This window comes from Agelaius phoeniceus, chromosome Z (assembly GCF_051311805.1).
Source record: "Agelaius phoeniceus isolate bAgePho1 chromosome Z, bAgePho1.hap1, whole genome shotgun sequence".
In the NCBI taxonomy this organism is placed as follows: domain Eukaryota; kingdom Metazoa; phylum Chordata; class Aves; order Passeriformes; family Icteridae; genus Agelaius; species Agelaius phoeniceus.
In genome coordinates, this window is record NC_135303.1 from 83,794,563 (window position 1) to 83,818,197 (window position 23,635).

Consider the following 23,635-nt stretch of genomic DNA (forward strand, 5'->3'; position numbering starts at 1 on the left):
TCATGCAACCTTATTGCTTAACTCAGTATTTTGAATAAATTGACTTGAAGCAGTAGAATAGACTGTATTCAGAAACTAATTTAGTGCAATGTACTTTGTTCTTGGGAGGTAGCAACGGACCTGGCTAGATAAGTGAGTTATTTTCCTTCAAAATACAGCTTTTAAGTTTGTTATTAATACTACAATTTTGTCCATTAAGGTTAATTTAAGTTACAGATTAACCTCAGACTTAAGGTATTTTGAATTAAAACACATACTGCTTTTTTTTAATAATGAAAATTTACCTTTTTCAATGTTGCATATTCTTAAGAGAGTTTGTTATTTTTAAAAAAAATTATTTTGGTTTTCCTAACAGGTAGGTTTTTTATTGATGGGTGTGTTTGTCATATATGAATTCTGTCAAAATACTGACTGTGTTTTATTCATTCTTAGGTGATTTGCAAGTCAGATGCTCCTACAGGGGATGTTCTGCTTGATGAAGCTCTGAAACACATAAAAGAGACCCAGCCTCCTGAAACAGTACAAAATTGGATTGAACTGCTTAGTGGTAAGCCTTGCACATAACGTATTTGCTTTTTTTACCCAAATAAAGCTAATTATCTGGCATCACTAGAGATTATATTGCAAGGTTTTTTGAGAGAAAATATGCAAAAAAGTTAATTAGTCTGTCCTCTAGGGTAGTCTCTTGTTGATTGTAGCCTTTAATCAAATATAAGTAACTGTTGCTTTTGACTTAACTTGGTACAGAAAGGATCTGTATGGAAGTGTCAGAGGACATCTCAACTCAGTGGAAGAGGTGCCTTCTGCTGACTCTGAAGTAAATCAGGACTGCACCCTGGAGATGTAATTGCCTTTCTCTGTGTTTGGAAATGATGGTTGGTGGAAGTTTGGAGCCTGAGTGTATGCACTGAGTATTCAGATCTTTCAATAAAGAAAGGAGGTGAAGAGCTCATAGCTCACACATAAAACTTGAGGGTGATTTGGCCATTAATCATAAAGAAAAAATAAAGCGTTAGGAGTTTATTTTTTTATTAACTGAAGAAATGTAATAAATATTTTTAAATGTTAAATACTTCTTGTTGATCAAAACAAAGTCTTCAAGGCGAGTACTTTGCACACAGCTTTCCCTGTAAAGCTAGTAAATAGTTGAGAAAGAATGAAATGTCAGTGATCATAGAATTTTGAACAGGTTTGGTTGGCAGGGACTTTTACAGGCCATCTAGTCCAGCCCCTCTGCAGTCAGCCGGGACACCTTCCACTAGACCATCCAACTGGACATTGGATGCTTCCAGGGATAAGGCATCCACCACCTCTCTGGGCAATCCATTCTGGTGTCTGATTGTGAAAAACTTCTTCCTTGTATCTAATGTCAGCCAACTCTCCTTCACTTTGAAACCATTATTCATGTCCCAGGCTCTGCTAAAGTGTCTGACCCCAGCTTTCTTGCAGTCCCCCTTTAAGCCCAGAAAGGCTGCAGAAAGATTTCCTTAGAGCCTTCTCCTCTCCAGGCTGAGCTGCAGACAGAATTGATCACTAGCCTTCGTCTGTTTTCACAAAGCACATAAATGCAGCTCCCTTGGAGTAGATCAGAGCTGTACTTCATTTGTGCAAACAGTGCAGGAAAAAACCCTGCACTGTTGACCCTCATTGTCAACAATGTGCCTGTGAGGTTGGGGGTAATGAGATTTGGAAGTTGCCTGTGTAAAATCTGCTACTTCTTAAAACCGATAAGCTGCAGAAATGAGCAAAATCTCTTTGCCTTTCTCTGCTTTCCTGTTTTCTTTGTTCTTGCCATTCATTCTGCACCACCTTAAACAGCCTTCCTTGCACACCATTCATTCTCAGGTCCTTGCCATCCCCCCTCTCCTGCTCCTTGGCTGTCAGGCAGGGGGGAGCCTGGACTACATGTCAGGAGGGCCATGGCTGCTGCGGAGCCATGCAGTTCAGTTCTCACTCAGCTCCCCTTCCCTCTTACAGCCAGCAAAAACAATTCATTTTTCTTGTCCCAAATACATAATTTGTGCTGACATTTCACCTCCTTTCCCAGTGCAATGCACATCAAGTTAGGACTGGCTCAAGAAAGGTCAGCTAATGAATGAACTAGTGTTGTAGGTTTTCTTTGAGGAAAGCTAAGGCTTTCCTGACTGTGCTGAGCTTTGGCTCTGTGAAGATAGTTATCATCAGTGCTGTGGCTAAGGCTTGAATCAATAATTTTTACTGACATATGTTTATTAATTACTAATTCTTGGATGGCATTAGTGTTCTTCGGTTCCCATGGTTTAGAGATCTGTCCTTCTGAAGAAAAAATATTTCAATGGGTCTTGGTGGGGGTTTTTATTTTTATTGGTTGGTTGGTTTTGCTTTATTTTGCTTTATTTAATAAATTCATAAACTCTGTTAGAATTTTGCCTTGGAGACCAGGTCGATCCTGGAAAAAATCTATCCATGGTTATCAGTGATGCAGAGTGCTGCTTGGAGTTACAGTACATATGAGTTCAAAGCCATCATGTGAATAAATATGTGGACATGTAAGGTGATGTTTGCCAGGCTGATGTTTATAATGTAGCCCCTAAAGAAAGCAAAGGTAGGGAATATAGACGTTTGGGCCAAAATATCAGGTTTCCTGCAGATGTAGCAAACATCTCTCTCCGTGTCTGCAAAGTGTCTGTGTAGTTGAAGAGCTTGGTCACAAGGTGTCACCACAGCACTGACTTCAGCCACATAGCAACTGCACAAAAATCTAGGAAGTAGCCTTTGCCCTGTGAAAGGTAGTAAGGAAAACGCTTTTTTGTGTTTGTGTGATAGTTTCATTTATGATAAACTGGGGAATCGCATTCAGTGATGTGTAGTTGGACTTGTGTAGTTCAGTCCTGGTTGGGTTTTCTGCCTTTCACTCTGCAGCTGGAGTCACCTCATTTGTTTGCTTATCTTGGCTGTTACTTGGATACAGTGTGTGTCACCCTCCATCGCAGTGGGAGAAACCTCAAAGTCACCTGTGGCTTACTGTTGTTGTTGTTATTATTTTATGCTAACCAATAAATGTTTTAAAGTTTGATACAGAAATTCTCATATCATTTATGGAAAACCTCCATCTATGTAAGAAATACTTAAAGTTGTTCCTTTTCTTGCCTCTTAAAATGCATAGTCTTTGACATCAGGAGGGGATTATGATAAATTCTTTAGTAAGCTGGAATTAAAATTTTTAGCCTGTTAAATAAGCTCTTAAGCAAAGGTAGAATTCTCAGTGATAAACAGTTTTAGTTGGAGCTGTTGATGCTGACTTTGTCCTTTGTCAATTTCCTCTCTGCATACAGTCACACACTCTGGAGGGCCCAGTTCTGCTGCTGTAACAAAAGGCATTAGAAATAATTTATATAGAAGCATTAAAGACTCTGTCTAATATGTGGTTCATGTGGGCACACCTGTGCCACACACATTCTCACAGTGCATGGTCACAGTTTTGTATGGTGGAGGCAGGAAGGGGGAGAGGAGTGGAAACCTGCAGAAATAAAGAAATTCACTGGATAACTGTGCATTAGCTTGTCTCTATGGCAGAAGAAAAGCAGTAACACTTCTTCTGGTCTCTGACATGGTAAAAGACTGTAGAAAGGTGCTTAATTGTACTTTATTTTTATTGTTACATAAATAAATTCTGCACAACTGATTGTTTTTTTTTTATTTTACAATACAAGGTTTTTGTTTATTTTTCATATCTGCAATCAAGACATGGCTTAGCTGTCGTTTCATCCAAACTGTCACAGTACCCCAGACCTGCTCCAAGGAGGTTCTCCTGGTCTCTGCCTCCATGGCAGGGATCAGAGAAATGCTGACAGGAGCACAGTGTCTTGTAGTCTGCTATATGATTTTGACAGCCCATTCTGTACCACAGAGGGAAAAAGAAAAATCACTGCAGCAGTGCAGCTTAAACTTTGTCTGACTGTTGTGTGGTTTTCTTGCTGTTTCAGGTGAAACATGGAACCCACTGAAGTTGCACTACCAACTACGAAATGTCCGTGAGCGGTTAGCTAAAAATCTAGTGGAAAAAGGTGTACTGACAACAGAGAAACAGAACTTCCTTCTTTTTGACATGACCACGCACCCTCTCACCAACAACAACATCAAACAGCGCCTCATCAAGAAGGTTCAGGAGGCAGTTCTTGACAAGTGGGTGAACGACCCCCACCGCATGGACAAGCGCTTGCTGGCGCTCGTGTACTTAGCCCACGCCTCAGACGTCCTGGAGAACGCTTTTGCCCCCCTCCTGGATGAGCAGTATGATTTAGCCACAAAGAGAGTGCGGCAGCTCCTGGATTTAGACCCTGAGGTTGAATGTATGAAAACCAACACGAATGAGGTTCTGTGGGCTGTTGTAGCAGCTTTCACAAAGTAACTGCATTCAGACTGAAGCGTTCTCTCTTCTTTCATGTAAACCAGTTTTTTTTCTCTTTTATTGACTATTCATGTTTTCTGTAATTTGTACCTTCTCACATGATGAATCGGCTTTTGTTTAATGGGAATTGTAAGTGGTGTATTCCCTACTTCTCTATCTGTATACAGGATTTTGCTGGTACAAGAGACTTTCCTGTTTAAAACAACAGAAGAAGGGTAAACTGCCATATTGGCATTCCATTTCCTATTCAGTTTGAGTTACCTTAAATACTTTGTTTAATTTTTCACCTCATTGTTATTGAAGTGGTTTGTCACCAAAGCTCCATGTTGAAGTGTCTGTCAGGACATTTTATACACAGATATTTTCAATTACATATAACAAAATTACTTAAAAAGCAGAAATGCCATTAAGCAGCTTTGTCAATAGTTCCTGTAAAATGCCCCATAAATTTTAATTTTCACGCAGGTCTCTTGTGTACTTATATTTTCATTAGAATGATAGCTGAGTCATAACGCTAGTATAGAAAGGTCCAATTGTTTCATAAACTGGTTTTGGGAGGGGATACATTCCATTATATTGTGTATATATAGTTCAAATTGTATATTAACAACTGCCCCATCTTAGTATTTTGCAAGATCTACTTACTTGTACACCTGGTGCCCCTTATTTGCTGTCAGCCATTGCCATCTGATGCAAAGAAAGGCCTCCTGCAGAGGTCCTGTGTGTGAAAGCTGTTTTTTTCCAGAGTCTCTGGAGTTTGCCATCCAGGTATTCTCAGTCTATGCATTGCCTTTGAAAATTAGTGAATGGAAAGAGACTGCTTTTTATCATTGGTACTTTCTTCTTTCCCTCCACTTCTGTATGGAAAAGACTCATGACCAGTACAATTCTTGAGTGCAGTTTTTGGTTTTGTACACAAATTAATGTTTGTCTCATAAACCTTGAACTATTTTACACTTCAAAAACAAAAAGTCAGTCCTAGCAGGTGTTGCATGTAAATGGTTAGCAAGTAATGGCAGCAGTTCAGAGAATTCAGATTTCTGTAATGGGATGCTCGGCTATATTTTAATTTTTATATATACAATTATGCTGATTAGCACACTATTGTAAAAAACCCAAAACCTATATAAAACCCTGGCTTTTTAAAATTTATTGCCTCTTTGCCGCTGGTTGTTATTTCCCATTGATTTCACAGTGTAAATATTATGCATTGAAAGAATTAAGCATTGATTTCTATACTTTTTTCATCATACCAATGCAGATTTATAGTGGGGCTTACAGGTGTTTAGAAACCTTTTGGTTAATATTCAGTACAAGAATACTAGATGGTGTATAACTGTAGAGTTGAAATTTAAGAGATCCCTTAATCTGTATACTAGCTTTTTACCTACAGTAAATAAACTATGATCTTGAAAGTGCCTGAAACAGAGTAAGCATGTCACTTATACTTTTTTGTTGCTAATTAGAAAGGTTTTATTTCCTAACTGAAAGCTTTAGTTTATATCCTTCTTATTAGAAAGGGAGAATTTATATTAAGTAGTTCAAACTGACTTAATCAGTGGTGTTGCTCAGATCTGCAGGATTCATTGCTGGGACAGGCTGAATTAATTTGGGGAGTGTGCAACTGTGCCTGCCCTAGGTAGACCTCTTCAGTCTTGAGCACAGCTCTACAGCCTCATCTGTGACTGGATTTCCAATTTTGCACTTCATTTTCAATCATTGATATGCTTGAGTAGTTGACTTTAAAATGCAACTTAAATTCATCGTACCTCTAGAACCTTTTTTAAGAAAGGTTTTTAAAAATATGGTCCTTGACATTTAATGGCACACTGTTCTTTCAGTTCTTAATGCTATTTCTTTAGACAAATGAAATTAAAAGTATATTGTAAAGTATTTCAAACTCTGGTTTACAAATAAAAAGACAAACAGTATTTTCTCACTTGTAAGATGCTGTGTTGAAAACTTTGAGTGGCTTGGGCATGAACTTGGGACATCGTCTTTTAAACATTTCAAGCTGTGATTGCTTTTAAGTGGAAGGAAAATGAAAATTGCTGTGTTGCTCTTATATTTGACAGCTTATGGAATACTTTCTGTATACTTGCTAGTAGATGCAGCTCACAGCTTTCATTGTCTCTCTCATGTGATCTGTTTTCTCATTTTCTGTTGCTCTTTGAGAGGAGGAGAAAGTAATTAGGCAGAAAGGTCAGAAAAATGGTGGAGTGTGCAGGAGCAAGTTATGTGCACAAAACTTTTAAAATGGCTTTGAAAATCTAAGCTACTTGAAGCATGCTTCAGACTGAAAGTATCCTTCACAGCCCTTTTTCTGGCCTCTCTTCATCCTGTGAGTATTTTCCATTTTCCTGCTGGTTTCATGTTTGGTTGTGGGGGATATTGGAGTTTTAGTACCCTTATGGTCTACATGGTTTAGAAGAAATCGATGGTTTAGAATTCTTTTTTAATCCCCCCCTTGAAAGATTATTTGGGGTTTTGTGTTTTTTGGGTTTGTTTTTTTTTTTTGTCCACACAGAGGATAACTGCACACAGTATTTATCAGCTTTATTTTGGTTAGATAGGACCTCTGACCATGATGGGGAGAGTCTGTGCTGGACATGTCAAAGAAATTGGATGTAAGTGAGGAAGGGTTTGGGAAGAACAACAGTGTCTTTTGCTGGACCACCTGGTGTAAACCTGGATGTGCAGGGGAAATAGATGAGCTTTTGGAGTCCTGAGTCCTAAAATTGTGCTTCAAAAAGCCCAAAACCTCCAGGAAGGTAAGTTTGGTAGGTTAATAGGAACTGATTTGGCTGACATTGTTGCCTTTGTTGCTATTTCAGGTTTTAAAAAATGGCTAAACATGGGAGACTGTGTTGATGAGATCCAGGTACCCTTCTACCTGGGCTGCTACTGCAGCTCACGGAGACCTACCTGGTTTCCAGACAGTTCTGTCTGCTCCAAACCCTCAGCTCTCAGTGGCTGCTCAAGTGAAGATTCTTACCCAAAGCCTGAACTTGAACACATGCCTCAAGGAACAGCATGTATTATTCAGGGACACATTTTTTTAAAACAAACTTTCAAGTCAAAACCAGGATTTTGAAAGTTAAATCATTAAGCAGTGTATACACACACACACACACACACACACATTTTCACAGTCCTTGAGATTGACATTGTCCTTTCCTGTGTTTCTAGAGCTGGCATTACAGTGCTGTTACATGGACTGGTAGTGAAACGTGTGTACTATAAATGATGCTTTTGAGGCAAAATTTGCATAAGTGGCGGTAAAAGGCTGCTGACTGTGTGCTCGTGTGTTCATGCCCATTTCTCCTACAAGGTGAAGATATGTATTAACTGATGTGTTCTCTGTGAACTGGACTGAATCTGTACTGTAACAAAATAAAGCACTCTTTCATGCTATCAGCTGCAGGTGGTTACTGTGTATCACATGCATGCAATACCTAAAGGATATATATTTTCATTTGCTAAGTAATTTCCAGTTTTTCCTCGGGCTGCATTATTCACCAGTGTGAGAAAGAACTTTTTTTAAAGGTTTTCATCAAAGCCTTAGCTCTCCTTCAGCTGGGCTCTAGGCAGTTGAGGCAGCCTAATTCTGTTATGTCCCAGTTATCCCTATTGTCCACCTTTTTCTATGGAGGGGGGTTTTCAGCTTCAGAGAAGTATGAATTTTTTTTTAAGTAATTTATTTTTGAAAAGAATTTTGGAAAAAGTAAGTTTACTCTGTGAAAATGCTTAATGCATTAACAATTACACTGTCAGGTGCTTTGTAAGTATTAAATATAAAGTGAGATCTCAGGCGTGTGTATGGGGTGACTGCCTTGGGGCAGTGGTTGGGGAAGAAGCCTGGTCAAAGCTGCTGTCCATGTTAATTTATGAGTAAGATCTGGAGTTTCCTCACAGTGGATCTTGCTTTCTCCTGCCCACAGAGCAGCAGCATGAACCCTGTGGAAAGCTGATGGTAAGAAATGTCTTCTGACCCTGAAGAAAGCTGCTGTAGAAACACAGGAAAACATGGGTCCCAGGACAGCAGACAAAACTAGGGAAAGAAATGCTGATAAATAGTAGCCTTTGGCTTTCCCCCTAACCTCCACCTTTCTGTACTTCCAGATAATTTGCTGTTTCAACTTTTTTCTCCCCTGACTCTGGACTCTGGTTTTTGTTTCTTGGCTTGTTGCTTGGTGACTTCAGCAACAATGTGGCCAGAAGTGCCAGGGCAGTGATTGTCCCCCTGTAGTCAGCACTGGTGAGGCCAGACTTGGAGTTCTGTGTCCAGTTCTGGGCCCCGTAATCCAGTGGAAACATTTGAGGTGCTGGAGTTTTACCAGAGGAGGGGAACACAGCTGGGGAAGTGTCTGGGATATAAATTCTCTGAGGAGCAGCTGAGGGAGCTGGGGATGTTTATCCTGGAGAAAAGGAGCTGCAGGGGGGACCTTGTCACTCTCTGCAATTCCCTGAGAGTGTAGCCAGGTGGGCCTCAGGCTCTTCTCCCAGGGAAAAAGTGACAGGACAAGGGTAAATAGCCTCAAGTTGTGCCACAGGAGGTTCAAGTTGGACATTGGGAAGAATTTTTTTATTCAAAGGGTGGTTAAGCACTGGAATGGGCTGCCCGGGGAGGTGGTGGAGTCACCATTCCTGGAAGTGTTCAAGAAACAAGTGGATGTGGCACATAGTCCTGTGTTTTAGGATCATAGTGAATTGCAAGCTCATTGGTGTGCATTAGTTATGTACCGGAGCCTTAGGCAGAGGCCTGTTGGTTAGGGCATATAGCTGTTTACTATAGTATCATGGGATCAAAGCCCATCTGTCTAGTAAATTGGAAGGTCGTAGCTTAATTAAAGCACCTGAGTTGATTCCCCATCAAAGCCTCAAGGAGCCTCCTCATTTTCAGCAAATGGGTTTGTCAAAAGTAGCTGCCTTGATGGCTGAACTGAAGCAGCTGGTGGCCTGCTACAACTCATAACACCTGGTTTGTTAAGGTGAGCACAACCTGGTGCTAATTTACCTTGAAACTTCTCTTTGCCAGCTTCTAAAGCAAGTTATAGTCCATGCAGCATGGAGAACTTGCAGCTGAGAGTGATGATTTTACTAGTTCTCTAATATAAGTAGATTTTGTGAGCCAGCGCTTCAAGGACTTGCTATCTCTGACTCAAGCTTTTCCTACAGTGAGAGTATTCTATACAACAATAATTTTCTCTTTTGGGCTCTCTGCTTGTTAAAAGAGTTGAGTTTGTGCTGCGGGTCAAAGAAGCAGCTCTGTTTGGGTATTTATTTTTCCAAAGGTGTAGACACACATTATTTACAAGGTTTCTTTATGTGTATATTACGTGATTAAAAGGGATGAGTGGGAGAAGGGTATAATTACACTAACAGTGTGATGGAATGAGCCATTTCTGTGGCATGATGTACTAAAATGTTTTGGTCTTTCATTTGTTTTTTTGATTACCAATTCATCATTCAGTTAATTCTCATCTAGTGCATCTGATGTCTGCTCAAGAAGGATTTGCCATCATCTAATGCACTATCCTTCAAGATTTGTATTCTGCTGCCCCTTGCTTTTTTACATTTATTTAAATATTGGCTTTTTTGTCCCTTTGACATGGGATTGATCTTGAAGTTAGATGTTAAGACTTTGGTGGTTGTAAAGTGCAATGACAGGCAGTTTATAAGCTTTCTTTGCTACTGCCAGGGCATCTTTATAGGTCCTTCTTTGTTTCCTGACTGTTCAAATGAAACCAAATCATGTCTCAACCAGTTTTTGGAATCCTGCTTTGACTCCTTAAACTTCTCAGGACTTCAGACACTTCTGAAAAATACAATTTAAGTCATGAATAGGTTTTGCAGTGCTAAACAGAACAACTTCTACACACTATTAAAAATCTCAAACCTGTTTTCAGAGAATTTGCAGAAGAAATTTATCAAAGCCAGATCATTTTTTCAAGCAGGAATCTTATGGTAACCCACTCAGCAGTGGCAGTAAGCCAAGTCCTTGGCAGAGAAGTCACACTGTTGTCTGAACAAAAACTGGTCCAAGGGAGCTTCCTGTCCTGGAAAGATTTGGGATTCCTCTGGTCATTACCCTTCCTCAGTGTTCCTAAAATCTTGCATGGATACATGCTTCATTTCTCTTCACTCCTAGTGCATTTGGCATTGGCTGTGGGCCAGAGGCTGGGAACACTCTCTCAGGTGATGTGGGAGCCAGTCTCCATCCTGGCACGCCATGAACTTCACATCCATGGCAGACCTGAGCGTCCTCCCCTGGAGCCTGCTCCCCCAGCAGTCCAACTCTGTGTGCCAGGGAGACCTCTGTGGTGGGGATTTATCCCTGGAGCACAGCAGAGGAGGCAGGGGAGCTGTGCAGTGAGAGTCTGGCTGTGCCCACGCTGCAGATGTGTCTGGGGCTGTGCCTGTGCCTGCGTGGGAGGGAGCAGCAGCTGCTCACCAAGGTCCCACTCAGCCCGGAAAGCGCCACACCACGCGGGCGAGCGGCTCTGCTTGAAACAAGGGAGTGCACGTGACCTTCCTCAGGCTGGAATACGTACAAATAAAACAGGCCTGAAATAAAATGCAATTATAAACACGTAATAACAGCTGGGGTCTGTTTGTTGGATATGTTGCAAACAGGAAACGGAGCTAAATTCGCTGCATTAGTAGATGCCTCGCTGCAAGGATATTGCCTGATGTTAGGCTCTAGCTATGGGGAGCTTCCTTCTGAGATCCAGCTGAAGATTTGCAGACATTTTAATATACCCAAATCTGAGATGCTCATCAAAAAACATCAGAATGTACAAGCAGTACTGATATGCAAAGAAATTTGCACACAGCATTTGTAGACATTTGAACCACCTCCTAGCATTATCTTTTAAGAGGAGACAAAGTTGTCTTTTGATTGTACTGAAGTATCCTTTTTTTAAAATTTTAAGTTTTTTCTTCTTGGACAGGACTTTCTGCCAAGATCACATATGGCTGACAGTCAGCACAAGGGTTAAGGATTTGTGAGCCACACATGGCAGATACGTCTGGCACATTTTCAATTTCTCTGCACAGCAATAGAGAGAAGCAGCAGCCTTAATTGAAGTATGTCCTCTGAAGGTAATTGCTTCAGAGATAACTAGAGGTACAAGCAGTTTGGTTACTATGCTCTTCTTAGTGTGTCTTGCAGGCTCTGTTCATCAGCAGCACAGAAAGGAGTTCAGAAACCCTGTGGGGTTGCAGTAATGAATGAGGTTTAGTTCTGCTTGGTCCTAGCTCTTCGCTTATACAGTCAAATGAGTCCCAGCTCTCCCACGTCAATGTCTCTGAGCTGCCCAGGGCTCTGCAGATTTGCCACTTGCCTGTTTCAGATCTGCAGCCAACTGTCAAGGCTGCTGTGGGAGCTGCTCTGCTCCCAGGCTCTTCCTCTCTCCAAGAATAGGAGCCTGATGTCCCTGGGCTTCCTTCTCTCAGCCCTGGGGATCTGTCAGGTTCACAAGGCAGCACCACGTGTGGTGTTCCCAGATGAGGCAGCCCATAGTGAGCACTGTGAGTCTGAAAGTGAGGGACACAACCAAGTGGCATGAGAGATGAGGAAACACTGATGTGTGCTCTCCTCTGCCTGCCCCAGAGCTCAGGGTGTGCCCCAAGAGCTTGGGATGGAGGCGGGCAGCCAGCATCAGGGACTGCTCAGGGAGGTTGGATGTACAGATCCATACAGCTGGATGGGATTCACCCCAAGCTGACAGTGATGGACAGATTCAGCTGGGAATAACCAGTGACTCAGAGAAGGTCTTGGGGACTGGACCAGTGTTGTGCCTGTCTGAGGTGGAGACCAGGTTACAGTCAGCCTTATCTCGAATCCTGTGGAGGTGCAGGTAATGCAGCTTCTTGAGGCCACTCCAAAAATGTAATAGGGCAGGAAGGCACTCGGGAATGGTCCAAGATTCATTAAATCCAGCTTGGCCTGACTGACAAAATTGCCTTTTGTGATGAAATGCCTCCTGTGGGGACTGGGAGGGGAGTAACAATGGCTGTTTGGCTTCAGAGAGGCTTTCAACACCATCTCATCATTTTTGGGAAAGAAATTGTGGAAGAGCTTATCAACATTAGTAATACCATGTGAGGTGTGGCTTGGGGTACCCTGGTTCAGAAAGAAAGTTGAGGAAATAAGGTCCAGCAAGGGGCAGTCAGGATGATCCTGGGCCTGGGGGACATGGTTACAAGAAGAGGTAGAAAGAGCTGGGATATTTTAATCGAGGGAAGAGAAGGACTAGGGGTCCACAACCGCTTGGTAGGGGAATTAAAAAACTAGCAGGCATCAACTCATCTCAGTAGCAGCAGATAATACACTAGCGGGTAATAACATCAAACTGCACTTTCAGAGTTTCAGATTGAACTTCAGGAAAATTTCTTCCCTGGGAGGGTGCTACAGCCCTGAAATAGACCAACCAGAGGCGCTGTGGTAGCTCCATCCTTGGAGGTCTTATGCACTGGTCTAGACAAAGCCACAGCTGACCAGATCCAGTGCTGGCAAAAATCCTTCTCCAAGTGGGAGGTTGAGCTGGATGACCTCCAAAGGTCCTTCTCAGCTAATATTTCTGTAATCCTGTGATCAGTTGCATTGCTTGGACTGCGGCTGCTAAGTTGGATACTCCAACAAGCTTCCTGCTCAAAAGGTTGGTCAAATAGCGGGGAAACAGAGGGTGGTCTGCTCATTTTCTTAGAGCAGCAGAAATTCAGTCCTCACAATATTATTCAGCTTTGCCCTGAATGCCCCTAATTTTCACATGTACCAGAAGCTTTGCTCAGTTCTTTCATGGGACTGGATTTAGATGCAGATTTTCAATGTCTAATTTGACAGATAAACTGGAGTTATTGCCAGCCAAACTGCCACAATCAATATTTCTTTTGCAAGATGGTGACAGTATCAGGCAGATAATGCACCAAGAGGTCTCATCCAGGCAGCAAACCCCAAGGAAGGCACCTGCCTGTAGTTTGGCATGAGGTATGTGGGGAGAGGCAGAAACGCTGCACTTCTGCCCACTACTGTGAGAATAGCAGAGCTGAGAAGTTTTTTGAGCTTTTGCAATGTCCCTCAAATCCATGGGTGTTGTTTCTAGTTATTTTCGCTTCTTCATGACGAAAATTGTGGATACTTCTGTTAAATAAAGGGAGGTGAGAAATTATTTTTCAGAACATGAATTTATGGGATATTTTCAGCAAATACATACACATATTGCTTTCTTCAAAGACAGGATAGCATATCTGCACTGGTGAAATACTTGCCTTTCCTAATTAATGCACATTCATTTCTATGAATGAATATCAAGGAATTTAGTGGTGTAGCATGAACTTGTATTCCCTGCAGGGATCACTCCTGCTGTACTGCTCTGCACAGTAAGAGACTCTTTCATTTACAGCATAATGTTCAGCATAGGTTCTTGTAGTCTCCTGTTTTTCAATTCAACATCATTGAAGTCCAATAAGAAATTGCCACCTCTGTCCAACCTGCCTCAGGAAGAGAAAAAGGCTAATGCCACTTCAGAAATTAGCAGCCAGAGCACCTGTCTAACAAACTTTCATTATTCCATAAGGAGAAACATGAGCCAGGATCACTTACACTCAAAAACAACAACAAAAAAGAAAACTTTAAAAGCAAACTCAGCTGCAATTCTGGTTTGCTAAACAGTTGTACTCACATCATAAATTGTGGTAATTGTTTTTTAATTAAATTAAGTGTGCACATAGCTATATAATTAAAAAGCATGTAGGCGTTCCAGATTTCTTTAGAAACTACCCATCACTTTCAGTCTTGCTGTCTGCTTTAAGCCAGAGGGCATGTGAACCAACTTTTCCAAATCTTTGGGAAAAGGAAGGGGAAGTTTTAAAACAGGTGCTCCAAGTTTTCAAAAAGAGTGTTTTACAGCAGCCACTGGAAACTGGATCCCTGGGTACACAGTGGGATGTGCCAGAGACAGGATGGAACAGAAAGGAAGGGGTAGAGCTTTTAACTGAACTCACTGGAAGCACAGGCTGACCCCAGTGCCCAGGGAAATCAGTGGCTCTGAAAGCATTTGTTGCCTTTGGAAGACAGTTTGTTCTGTGTGACTGTAAAAATGTTACACCATGACAATTCTTGTTCATGTTGCCTCTATTTGTAAGTGATTGTAAAAATGTTATATTGGTTCAATTCTTGTCCTTGTTGCCTCTGTTTATGTGGACGTGATGTCTCCAGCTTCTATCACAGGACAGACCATGTGGATGTTTCAGTAAACACCCAACATTTAAGTTTCTGCGTTCTCTAATGCGTGAGCTGAACTTCTCAAATTTTTACATTAAATGCACCTTACTTAGGTGCCTCTTACTTCTGGGACTGAAGGGACAATTCTTAGTCTCCACTCTGTGTTTTCTCAAATGAGTCACTTTGCTTTCCTGTTAGCTTTCCTTCATGATCTGCTGTATCACGTGGTTCCTAAAAACCCAACCCAAACCAAAGTAAAATGCACAGTATTTCACACAAGTCAGGTATTCCAAGTTGTAAAGAGTCACTACATATCTACATCATCACTCGGCATGCTCTGAGATGGATAAGCCGCTCCTTGAAGCTCCAGGAGCTTGTGCCATGGCTGTTAAGAATGCTGCTTTGAAGGTGAGGAGAGACTGTCAGTAAATCAAGTCCCATCTCTTCACCAAACCCTGTATCTGTTACCCACTGTGTATCATGGGTTTTGGCTACATCAGGTTTTCTGGTGAGACATCCTGCCATGATGTCTCACCAGAAAAGGAGATGGCAGGAAACTGAGAGCCTTACACTTCTTTTTCATGTTCACTAACTTCATTTAGATGAGATTATTGTGGTGCTCATACTGTGCAAGGGCTCTACATTTCCAAGGCAAGTATCCTGACTGTGTCTTCCAGCCATTACATTGAGATATTTTCCCTCTGAAGATGCATTGGCATTGAAATGAAGTAAATTCAGAACTTCTTCAAAGACAGACTGAACTGCTTAAGAACATGTCTGTGCAGAAGAGCACACACATTCTCCTGGCACAATTATACCAGTAAAATAAAGTGCTAGGCACCAACACAGCTCCCCACAAGGGCACTGTTGTTTTGGAGTAGAAATAGGCTTTCTTTTCCTTTTCTTTTAAACTTCTTCCAAAGGGATCTTGGAAGCTCTCCCAGTGCTCTCTCCTGCCTGGGGGAAGATTTGGAGGTAGGTGAGGAGCACCTGAGCCTTTGCCATGGCTTCACCCCAAATGCCACACATAAATCAGGACATGCCCTGGGTCCGTGATCATCTTGGATGTGGGACATGAATTTTTACAAGGGCTGACAAAAGCTCATGACAGTCCCTGCCACTAGTTATCCTTCTAGAAAAGCCCAGCACCCCAAGACCTGCTGGGACCCCACTTCACTGTCATAGCCCATGAGACACACAAGTTGAACACTTCTACAATCACTTATACAGAAGAGCCTCTAATTTATACCTCAAAGATAGCTGCCTCAGAGGTTGGTTTAGGTTTGGTTTTTATTTTTTTTTAAAGTTGTTTTTATTTTGGTTTTTTGAGGTAAGTTAAGAGCAACAGGAATATACAGGCATGAAAGTTCACTAGAGCCTGTTTCAGCCTGTAAGTGGGTCACAAGACACAAGCACTGAGTGAAATAACACCCACACAAATCAAATAAAAGAGTAGCTAACCTGTATTTAAAAAGAATAATCTTTCTAGATGCCTTAGTCATAGAGGTCTTACCCATGAAAAATTCAACACACCAAGCACTTAGTGGAGAACCAGCCACAGCGGATGCCTCCAAACCCAGGTAGAGAATTATCAGACTGACATTAGTAGTTAAATCACCTCCTCCCAATGCTCTAGGGACCTGGGATGCATGCAGTTTCCATCAGAAATAATGAAATTCATGAGTGTGAACCTTGGAAGTGGTGCCTAGTGAGAGCTTTATGGGAGAAAATCTTACCAAAGTACCTCATTTGGAAGTTAGCCTCAAGAGAAAACAGAAAGAAAAATTCAACAAACAAACAAAGCACCTGAAGAATGAGAGAGCAGGTAGCTCTGCACAAATCCCTGCACGGACACCGGCTGACATTGCTGAAAGAGGGATGTTGCTGCGGAGAGCCCTGAGCTGAGTGGGGTTATCATCCAAGTGGCTCTGAGAGCCTGCACTGAGGTTTTATCTCTGCTGCCGGCAATTGCAGCACAGGCCCAACCGGCCCCACCGTTTGCTGTAATTACCATGGAAGGTTTGTGTTCCGGTGGCTGTGTCTGGCTGCTGGGAGGCTGTGGGCAGACACAGCCGCGGGTGTGCGGGGCTGGGCAGCGCTGCAGGGACGGGGCTTGTCCCCGGAGCAGCCCTGCAGGAGCAGGGCTCCAGTGAGGAGAATGCCTGCTGGAACTCTGACTCCTGGTAGTCCAACAGGAATGCCTGCTGGAACTCTGACTCCTGGTACTCCCAACAGGAATGCCTGCTGGAACTCAGACTCCTGGCATTCCAACACCTGCCTGGGAAGGGGACACAGGAGCACCATCACAAATGCCTGGAGGGGCTGGCTAATAAGCTAACAGACCCCTCAGCCTGCTCCTTGCTGGGCTGGCAGCCGGGGAGCTCCCCCGTGTGTGGGCCAGGCCTTGGGCCCGCTCTGGCCTGTCTGTCCTGGGGGTGTTTCCATCGGTGTGTTTGCAGCCCAGTGTGTTTCCATCGGTGTGTTTGCATCCCAGTGTGTTTCCATCGGTGTGTTCACAGCCCAGTGTGTTTCCTTTGGTGTGTTTGCATCCCAGTGTGTTTCCTTTGGTGTTTGCCTGGCCATGCTGCCCAGGGCCAGGCCCGGCCTGCCTCCGGCTGCTCTGCACAGCTGCTGGGCTGGGCTCCCCTGGGCTGCTGCTCTGGGTTTTTACCCACAGACACCAGACTGAGCCTCAGTCTCTGGCTGCCACGCCAGCCCGAGGTGAGCTCCCCTGCTGAATCAGTTTGGGTTTCACTGGGCAGATCTGCCCAGCTCCTGTTTGCCCGTGCGGCAGCGGCGTGGATGAAGGGCAGCAGCAGCGGGAGGTGAATCAGAGCCATGAGTCACTCGGTTTTAACTTACCTCTGCTTCTCTGCTGGGAATCGGAGATAACTGCAGATAATGCAGTTACTCTCCAACTCTGGGCTTGCCCTCTCATTGTCCTGTGCTTTCATGGTTAAAGGGAAGAGAGCAGGGCATCTCTCCTCCTGCACAATCACATGGTACCCAGACGTGTCTACAGACTTCTGTCCTCCCATCAGCAACACCTCTGGTTTATTTCTTTTTTTTAAATTGACACTAAGGACCAGAATGGGATAATTTCACAGCAAAAATGGTAACAGCTCACATATAAGACAGCAGTAATGTAAGGCTGTTTGTACCCTGGCAGCAGAAGTGGACCTTCCTCAGACAGGTGTTTTTCCCCACCTATTCAAGCCTGAGTTTCAGTGTGCCCTGATGCAGCAGCCCATGAGCAGACCAAAGTGAGGGGCTCTGTCCCTGCAGCATCAAGTCCAGAGCCCCCCACACTGATGGTATAAATGACCAGGGTACAGACTGGCTAAAGTGAGGATTCTAGGTAGCCAAATTCTGTGGCATCAGAGAGAAATTCAACAGCACATCACAGAAATGTTTTCTGTATTTGTTAAGATAGCCTCATGTTTGTCAATCAGTTTACAGTCAATGCTTTCATGGTCCCAGAGTTCATGAATGATGGGTGACTCCAGAAGCGCAATTAGTGGGGCTTTTCTTATCAAGCTCTAGTTCAGCTGGTTTTGGATGATGATGAGAACAAAAAATACTTTAATTGCCCATAAATACAGACCCTGAAATCTGTGGGAAGTTCCCTTTACCGGTTGAAAACCCACTTTAGAAAGAAAACTAAAACTCTTGACCTTGAAATAGCTTCTAGATTCTAAAAGCAGCACATCTAGCTGCCTGTTACAGACATTAATCACTGCTGTATTTTTCACAGCATGTAAAATTTAAGTAATAGAATCACTGTCCCCATTGCCATTCTTGCAACTAAAAGCTGATAAATAGAAGTACTGACCTCAGCTGGTTGATTTAACCTGATGAGTCATGGTCTTGAGGCCACATATGCTTCCTCTCCTCTGCTAATATTCTTCTTCCTATTTATTTTTTTAAAGTGTGCTGGCATGCTGCGTACCATAGAATAGCTTCTCTAATGGGCAATTCCAGAAATAGAAATATCCCACTGGTTCCCTCTCCTTTGTCAGGGCTTCACAGTCCCCACTTAGTCTACACAGAGCTGCAGCAGCTCAAAGAAATGCCAGCAGAAACAGAGGATGGGCAGAGCTCAGCTGTCGAGCTGTGAATTCCTCTTGAAGTTCTCTGTCCAAGAAGCAACATGGCATATTTTTCCTTTTTGCATTACAGGGAGCTCAGCTGTAGAGAAAAGTGAAGCAGATGTGGGCTCCTCCACTTCAGCTGGGAAGCCTTGTGCCTGCCACAGCAGGTGGGTTCTGCCCCCAGCAATAGCTTTGGTGTTGCTCTCAATGAGATTTTTCTTGGCAAAAGTATCACTTTTTCATCACAGCTGAACAAGAGTTCTGAATCACAGTTGGATTGGCATTTCAGTCAGGATGGTGGCCCACAGCAGGCTCCTTGCCTTGGTGCCTTATCCTCTATGTCTGGGCACCATGCAGAAATGCAGAGTGCAAAACCATTATTGATCTCCTAGACAGATGTGGTTTGCAGCTCTGTGACTTTGGAAGTTTACACTCACAGGTACAATATTTAATGACTGGTTGCGGTACTTGGTTATTGGTTGGCGTGGTGGTGTTTGCCAAAGGCTGTCTTTGATGACACTGGGGGTCTTTCCAACCCTAATGATTCTGCAGTGCTGTGAATGAATGCCAGCTGTCCTCATCGCTGTACCTGTGTTGATCTAAGCTGGTGAACCATGGTCCTGGGGCTGTGTGAGCTTTCTCCAGCACCATCCAGATGGGTACAGGCAGGAGTGACTGCACAGGAAAAGGATGAGATGAGGCTGGGCATATACGTGTGCTCAGCAGCCCCAGTCACACAGGTGTCCCAGAGCAGACAGGAGGCCAGGCCAGGAGGGGATGTGAAGGACTCTGGCACTTTACATCTTGGGCTAGGGAGGAATATAAAAGTGACTGATGGAAGTTGTCAGAAGTAGGTCTACCAGTACGTAATCTGGCACCATCAGAAATGGCATTTGCTCAATGACGTTCCACCAGCCCTGTAATTACAACCTCAAAAATACTGCAATCGATATAATTTTTAAAAGTTGTATCTGTACCCAGACATGGCCCACGGTCCAGTGGTCTCTATGCAGACAGGAACCTGTCTGGTTTGTAAGACAGAAACTTGGCAGAGCCCAGGCTGTCACACAAGACCCCAGAGGCCAAGGCTGTAGGTGTTCCCAAGCAGGCCTGGCCCCTTGAAATAAAGACCTGATGGAGACTATTTCTCTGCTGGCCTCCAACTGGGGGACCAAGTGAGAGGCAGGAGTGCCTCTGCCCCATTCCCAGCTTGCAAACTGGGTATATGGGACATAACCTGGGAGTTACCAACCCGGTGCTGTGCTGCCTTTTCCTCCCCTGTGGGCAGATCTGTGGTGCAGCAGCTCCCTAAAGGAGTGGAGCAGGAGCAGCTGCTCGCTGAGCTGCGCTGTGCAGGTGGGGAGTGATGGCTTTGCACCTGGGTGTCCCTGGATCCCTTTGGCACCAGGTACTTGCTCAGATTGACATTGGCAAGGAAGTCTTAAAAAAAAAAAAAATGAGCTGATGCAAGACCTTTGGCTGCCTGCATAACAGCCACTTGGATCACACAAGTGTCACTTAGACCCCTTTGATACTCATGGTGTTTATGGCACTTACGCTTCTTTACTCCAAGCAAATTAACTCAAAATCAGTCTAAGACTTCCATTAAACCTGGCAGATTCATTATAAGGAGAAGGCTCGTTCATTTCCCACTCTCAGAAAGAAATAGGCATATAAACATCTTTTGTGCTGATTCATTTCCATGTGGGAATTCACCAGGCTGGGGAGCCTAATGTGCTGCTGATTCTGACCCACAGCTGGACCCATCTCTGTTCAGGCATATCTTCACTCCTCCCTTCTCTGGATGGCAATTCTCTGCCTTCTGACTCTTTAATGTCACTAAAATGGGATTTGTATGGGGGATATTTAGCAATATTGCATTAGTATTTGACATTTCATCTCTTGGAAGTTTTTTGATGACGTTATTTGCAAGGACATTTTTCATCACTGTAAATTGCACTCCTTCAGGAGCAGTGTAGCAGTTTAATTTTCTAGGTCTGTCTTTTTGTCTCTTCCTCTCTATCAGGATTTCTGCAGATTTATTTGATTCACAGGTCCTTTGGATTTCTTATGTTACAGCGCACCTGTGTCCCAACGGCACAGAAAAACATTTATTTGAAGTAACAGCTCTGGCTTGAAGGGCTTTGGATATGATACAAAAATAGAACTGTGTAGAAAACATTTTTTATTAACTTTTTCAGAATGCTAGACCCCAGGTAGTTCAAGCTGAATAACAACATGTTTGACCCAAAAAAGGAAACCAAATATTGGTTGCTAGAAATGACCACTGAGGGAAGATCTGGGAGCTCTGAGAGATTTTTGCTGCTTCATAGGTCTCCATATCATATGCTCTGAGGACTACAGAATTCAAACATGCAGTTTTTTTCACTAGCCAGTTAGTATTTTGCTAGCCCTGGATCTCTCTTTTTTCCCCCACATGTTTATTTTTAGGAATTCTGTTTGTTTGTTTATTTTTAACAATGACGTAGAATAAATACAAAAGCAAAATGTTACAGTGCAAATGCCTCAATTAAAAGATATTCAGAAAGGTTGCTGTGCCTGTGCAATGGGAGTCTGATAAATACTAACTGCAGCCCACGCAGTTAGTGATATTCTTGTTCTTCTGGGTGTTTTTTATTATGTTTTTTTCCAAGAAAAGTTTTTATGGAGGATTTCTAACTGTAACAAATGAAATTTTGGGACAAACCTGTAGGAAAATATAAACAAAAAAGGATGTTGCATATACTATACTGTTAAAAACTGACAGATTAAACTAAAAAGTCTCTCATGAATACTGAACATATATATGCAGTATTACAGAGACCTTCCTGATCCACTCAGACATTCCGACAGTGCACCTAATTTCTGCCTACCCTGATTTAACAAGATGATTTTTCCTTTCTTCAACACTTTACATCTGAGATTCCAAATGCCTTGGACAGGCATCTGCCATATGGACCTTGGGGATGAAGATGTAATTTTTTGTCCTTATTTGACATGGTAGAATATGAAGACATATAGATATGGAGAACTCAAAAAAACCTGTTGAGTGAGAGCTGCCTTTGGAAATGGTACATCCCTTTCAGAGCTGCTTGAATTTCCAGAAAAATCACTGCTGTTATGAGCAAAAGCTTTAAAATATCTCTTCCTTTCTTATTTTTTTCCAAGTTTAGAAAAATAGTTACTGGCAGATGGCCTGCAGTGCTCAGCACTCATTCAAACAGCACTGAAATATTAGGAATTTCTATCCATGTGTCCAGGCACACAGAGACCCACATGCATGAGCAGAGACAACTCTAGGCTGGGTTTTAATGTGATTTTTCAAATCAAAGCATACTTGGAGGCAGATGTCAGACCAGATTCAAGCTAAATTTGTAGGCTGAGCTCATCAGAAGAATGGTACTATCTGACTGCAAAGGATTATAATGATGAACATGTGTGACAAGCATTTTATTGAACAACGGGCAGACTGTTTAAGGGATTTGTCTGCAGCAAGTGCTTCCTGCAAGGACAGGACATCAGACTGGTTGTTTGTGTTATGAAATCAGGATGATCCCTTTGGTTCTGGTGGACTGTAGCCCATGTTGGATAAAGCAAGGGGAAAGCAGGAGCAGTGCCAATACCCAGGAGCAGGGAAGTGCTGGCGGCTGGGTACCCTTGGGGCAGTGCCTCTCCAGAACTCCTTAATCTCTTAAAACACTTCTCTTTGCACAGCCCCTGATTAATGTGATACTGACTAGGCACTGCCTCTGCTATTTGTGCATTAAGGCTGTGGACATTCCCTGCTGACAGATTGCTTCAGAAATGTTTAAGCAAGGCTTGGTATCTATTGCAGAGTTACTTGATAACTCCTTGGTGCCGGAGCTCTGCAGAAAGGCTTCAGTCAGGGCTTTCCTTATCATCCTGTCGAGACAGCACACACTCAACTATTGTAAATAAAACATTCTGGTTTCTCCTACAGGTATGAGCACATAAAGATTTTTGTGCAGAGATGAAGTTCAAATTGAAGAAGGTGCCTTTGAAATGGTAAATGGTTCTATATATGTGACCGTGGTTCTATATATATTTAACCATGAAATCTAATGAATTCTATGACACACAGAGGCATTGCTGTAGGCAAAGGGAGGAATTGATTACCTAATAACAGAAATCAAAGAAAAACAAACATGGTGTCAGAGTAGACTTGATAAACACTGCGCCATATAAAGAGGGGGATGACTAATTTGCTGAAGGAATTAGCAAAAAGTCTTACCTTGATGAGAAGCTCTAAGATCTCTAGTGACTGATTTATTTTAACCTTAGGATTTATCTATTTCTTTGGTCTCTTGTCTACAGTCAAAATCATCTTGTGGGTGCATTTGTCCTCTGAAACTGAAACAAGTGTTGATCTTGGAATTCCATGGAAGAAGGTCTTTAGAGAACTGTGTCTTATATATACCAAAATAATCTAAGGCTTTTACCCTCAGGGGCTTGGAAAAATAATATTTCTATGTAGAGTTGTAGCTGCATGTTTGAATCTGAGACTCTTTGAGTAGTAATATTGACTTTGGTGCCTTAAAGTATTTATATAGAGTACATATCTTAGAGCTTCACAGAAAATGAAAATTTAATGTATGATATCCACAAACAATATATAGCAAATGTATCTAGTGTATATTTTCCCATTTTAAAATTTAAATCTTGTTGATAATGGCCCTTTTGCTTCCTGCCTTTACCTCTCCACCCTGTATGTTCAGAGCAGTTATGCTTTTGTTTCACACTAATCAAAACTAAATACTTCTTAGGGGTTGACCACTTTTGTGCTCTGAGGGAAACCCATTGTATCTGCGGAATTTTACATCCTAGTTAGGCTTGTGGTTTGTCTATGAAAATCCAGGAGAGGCATAAATGGAGAGAAATCCCTGCTGATGGATTCACAGCTCTTTG

At 42.7% G+C, this 23,635-nt stretch overlaps 1 protein-coding gene across 1 annotated transcript in view; it reads left to right on the forward strand.

Moving 5' to 3' along the window:
* GOLPH3 (golgi phosphoprotein 3) overlaps window positions 1-7,807 on the forward strand; it is a 31,683-nt gene extending 23,876 nt beyond the window's left edge. The window contains exons 3-4 of the mRNA XM_054651960.2: window positions 433-547; window positions 3,966-7,807. Coding sequence (XP_054507935.1) covers window positions 433-547; window positions 3,966-4,390 — 540 coding nt within the window. The 3' untranslated portion in view covers window positions 4,391-7,807. The remainder of the gene's footprint in view (window positions 1-432; window positions 548-3,965) is intronic.
* Window positions 7,808-23,635: the final 15,828 nt, after the last annotated feature.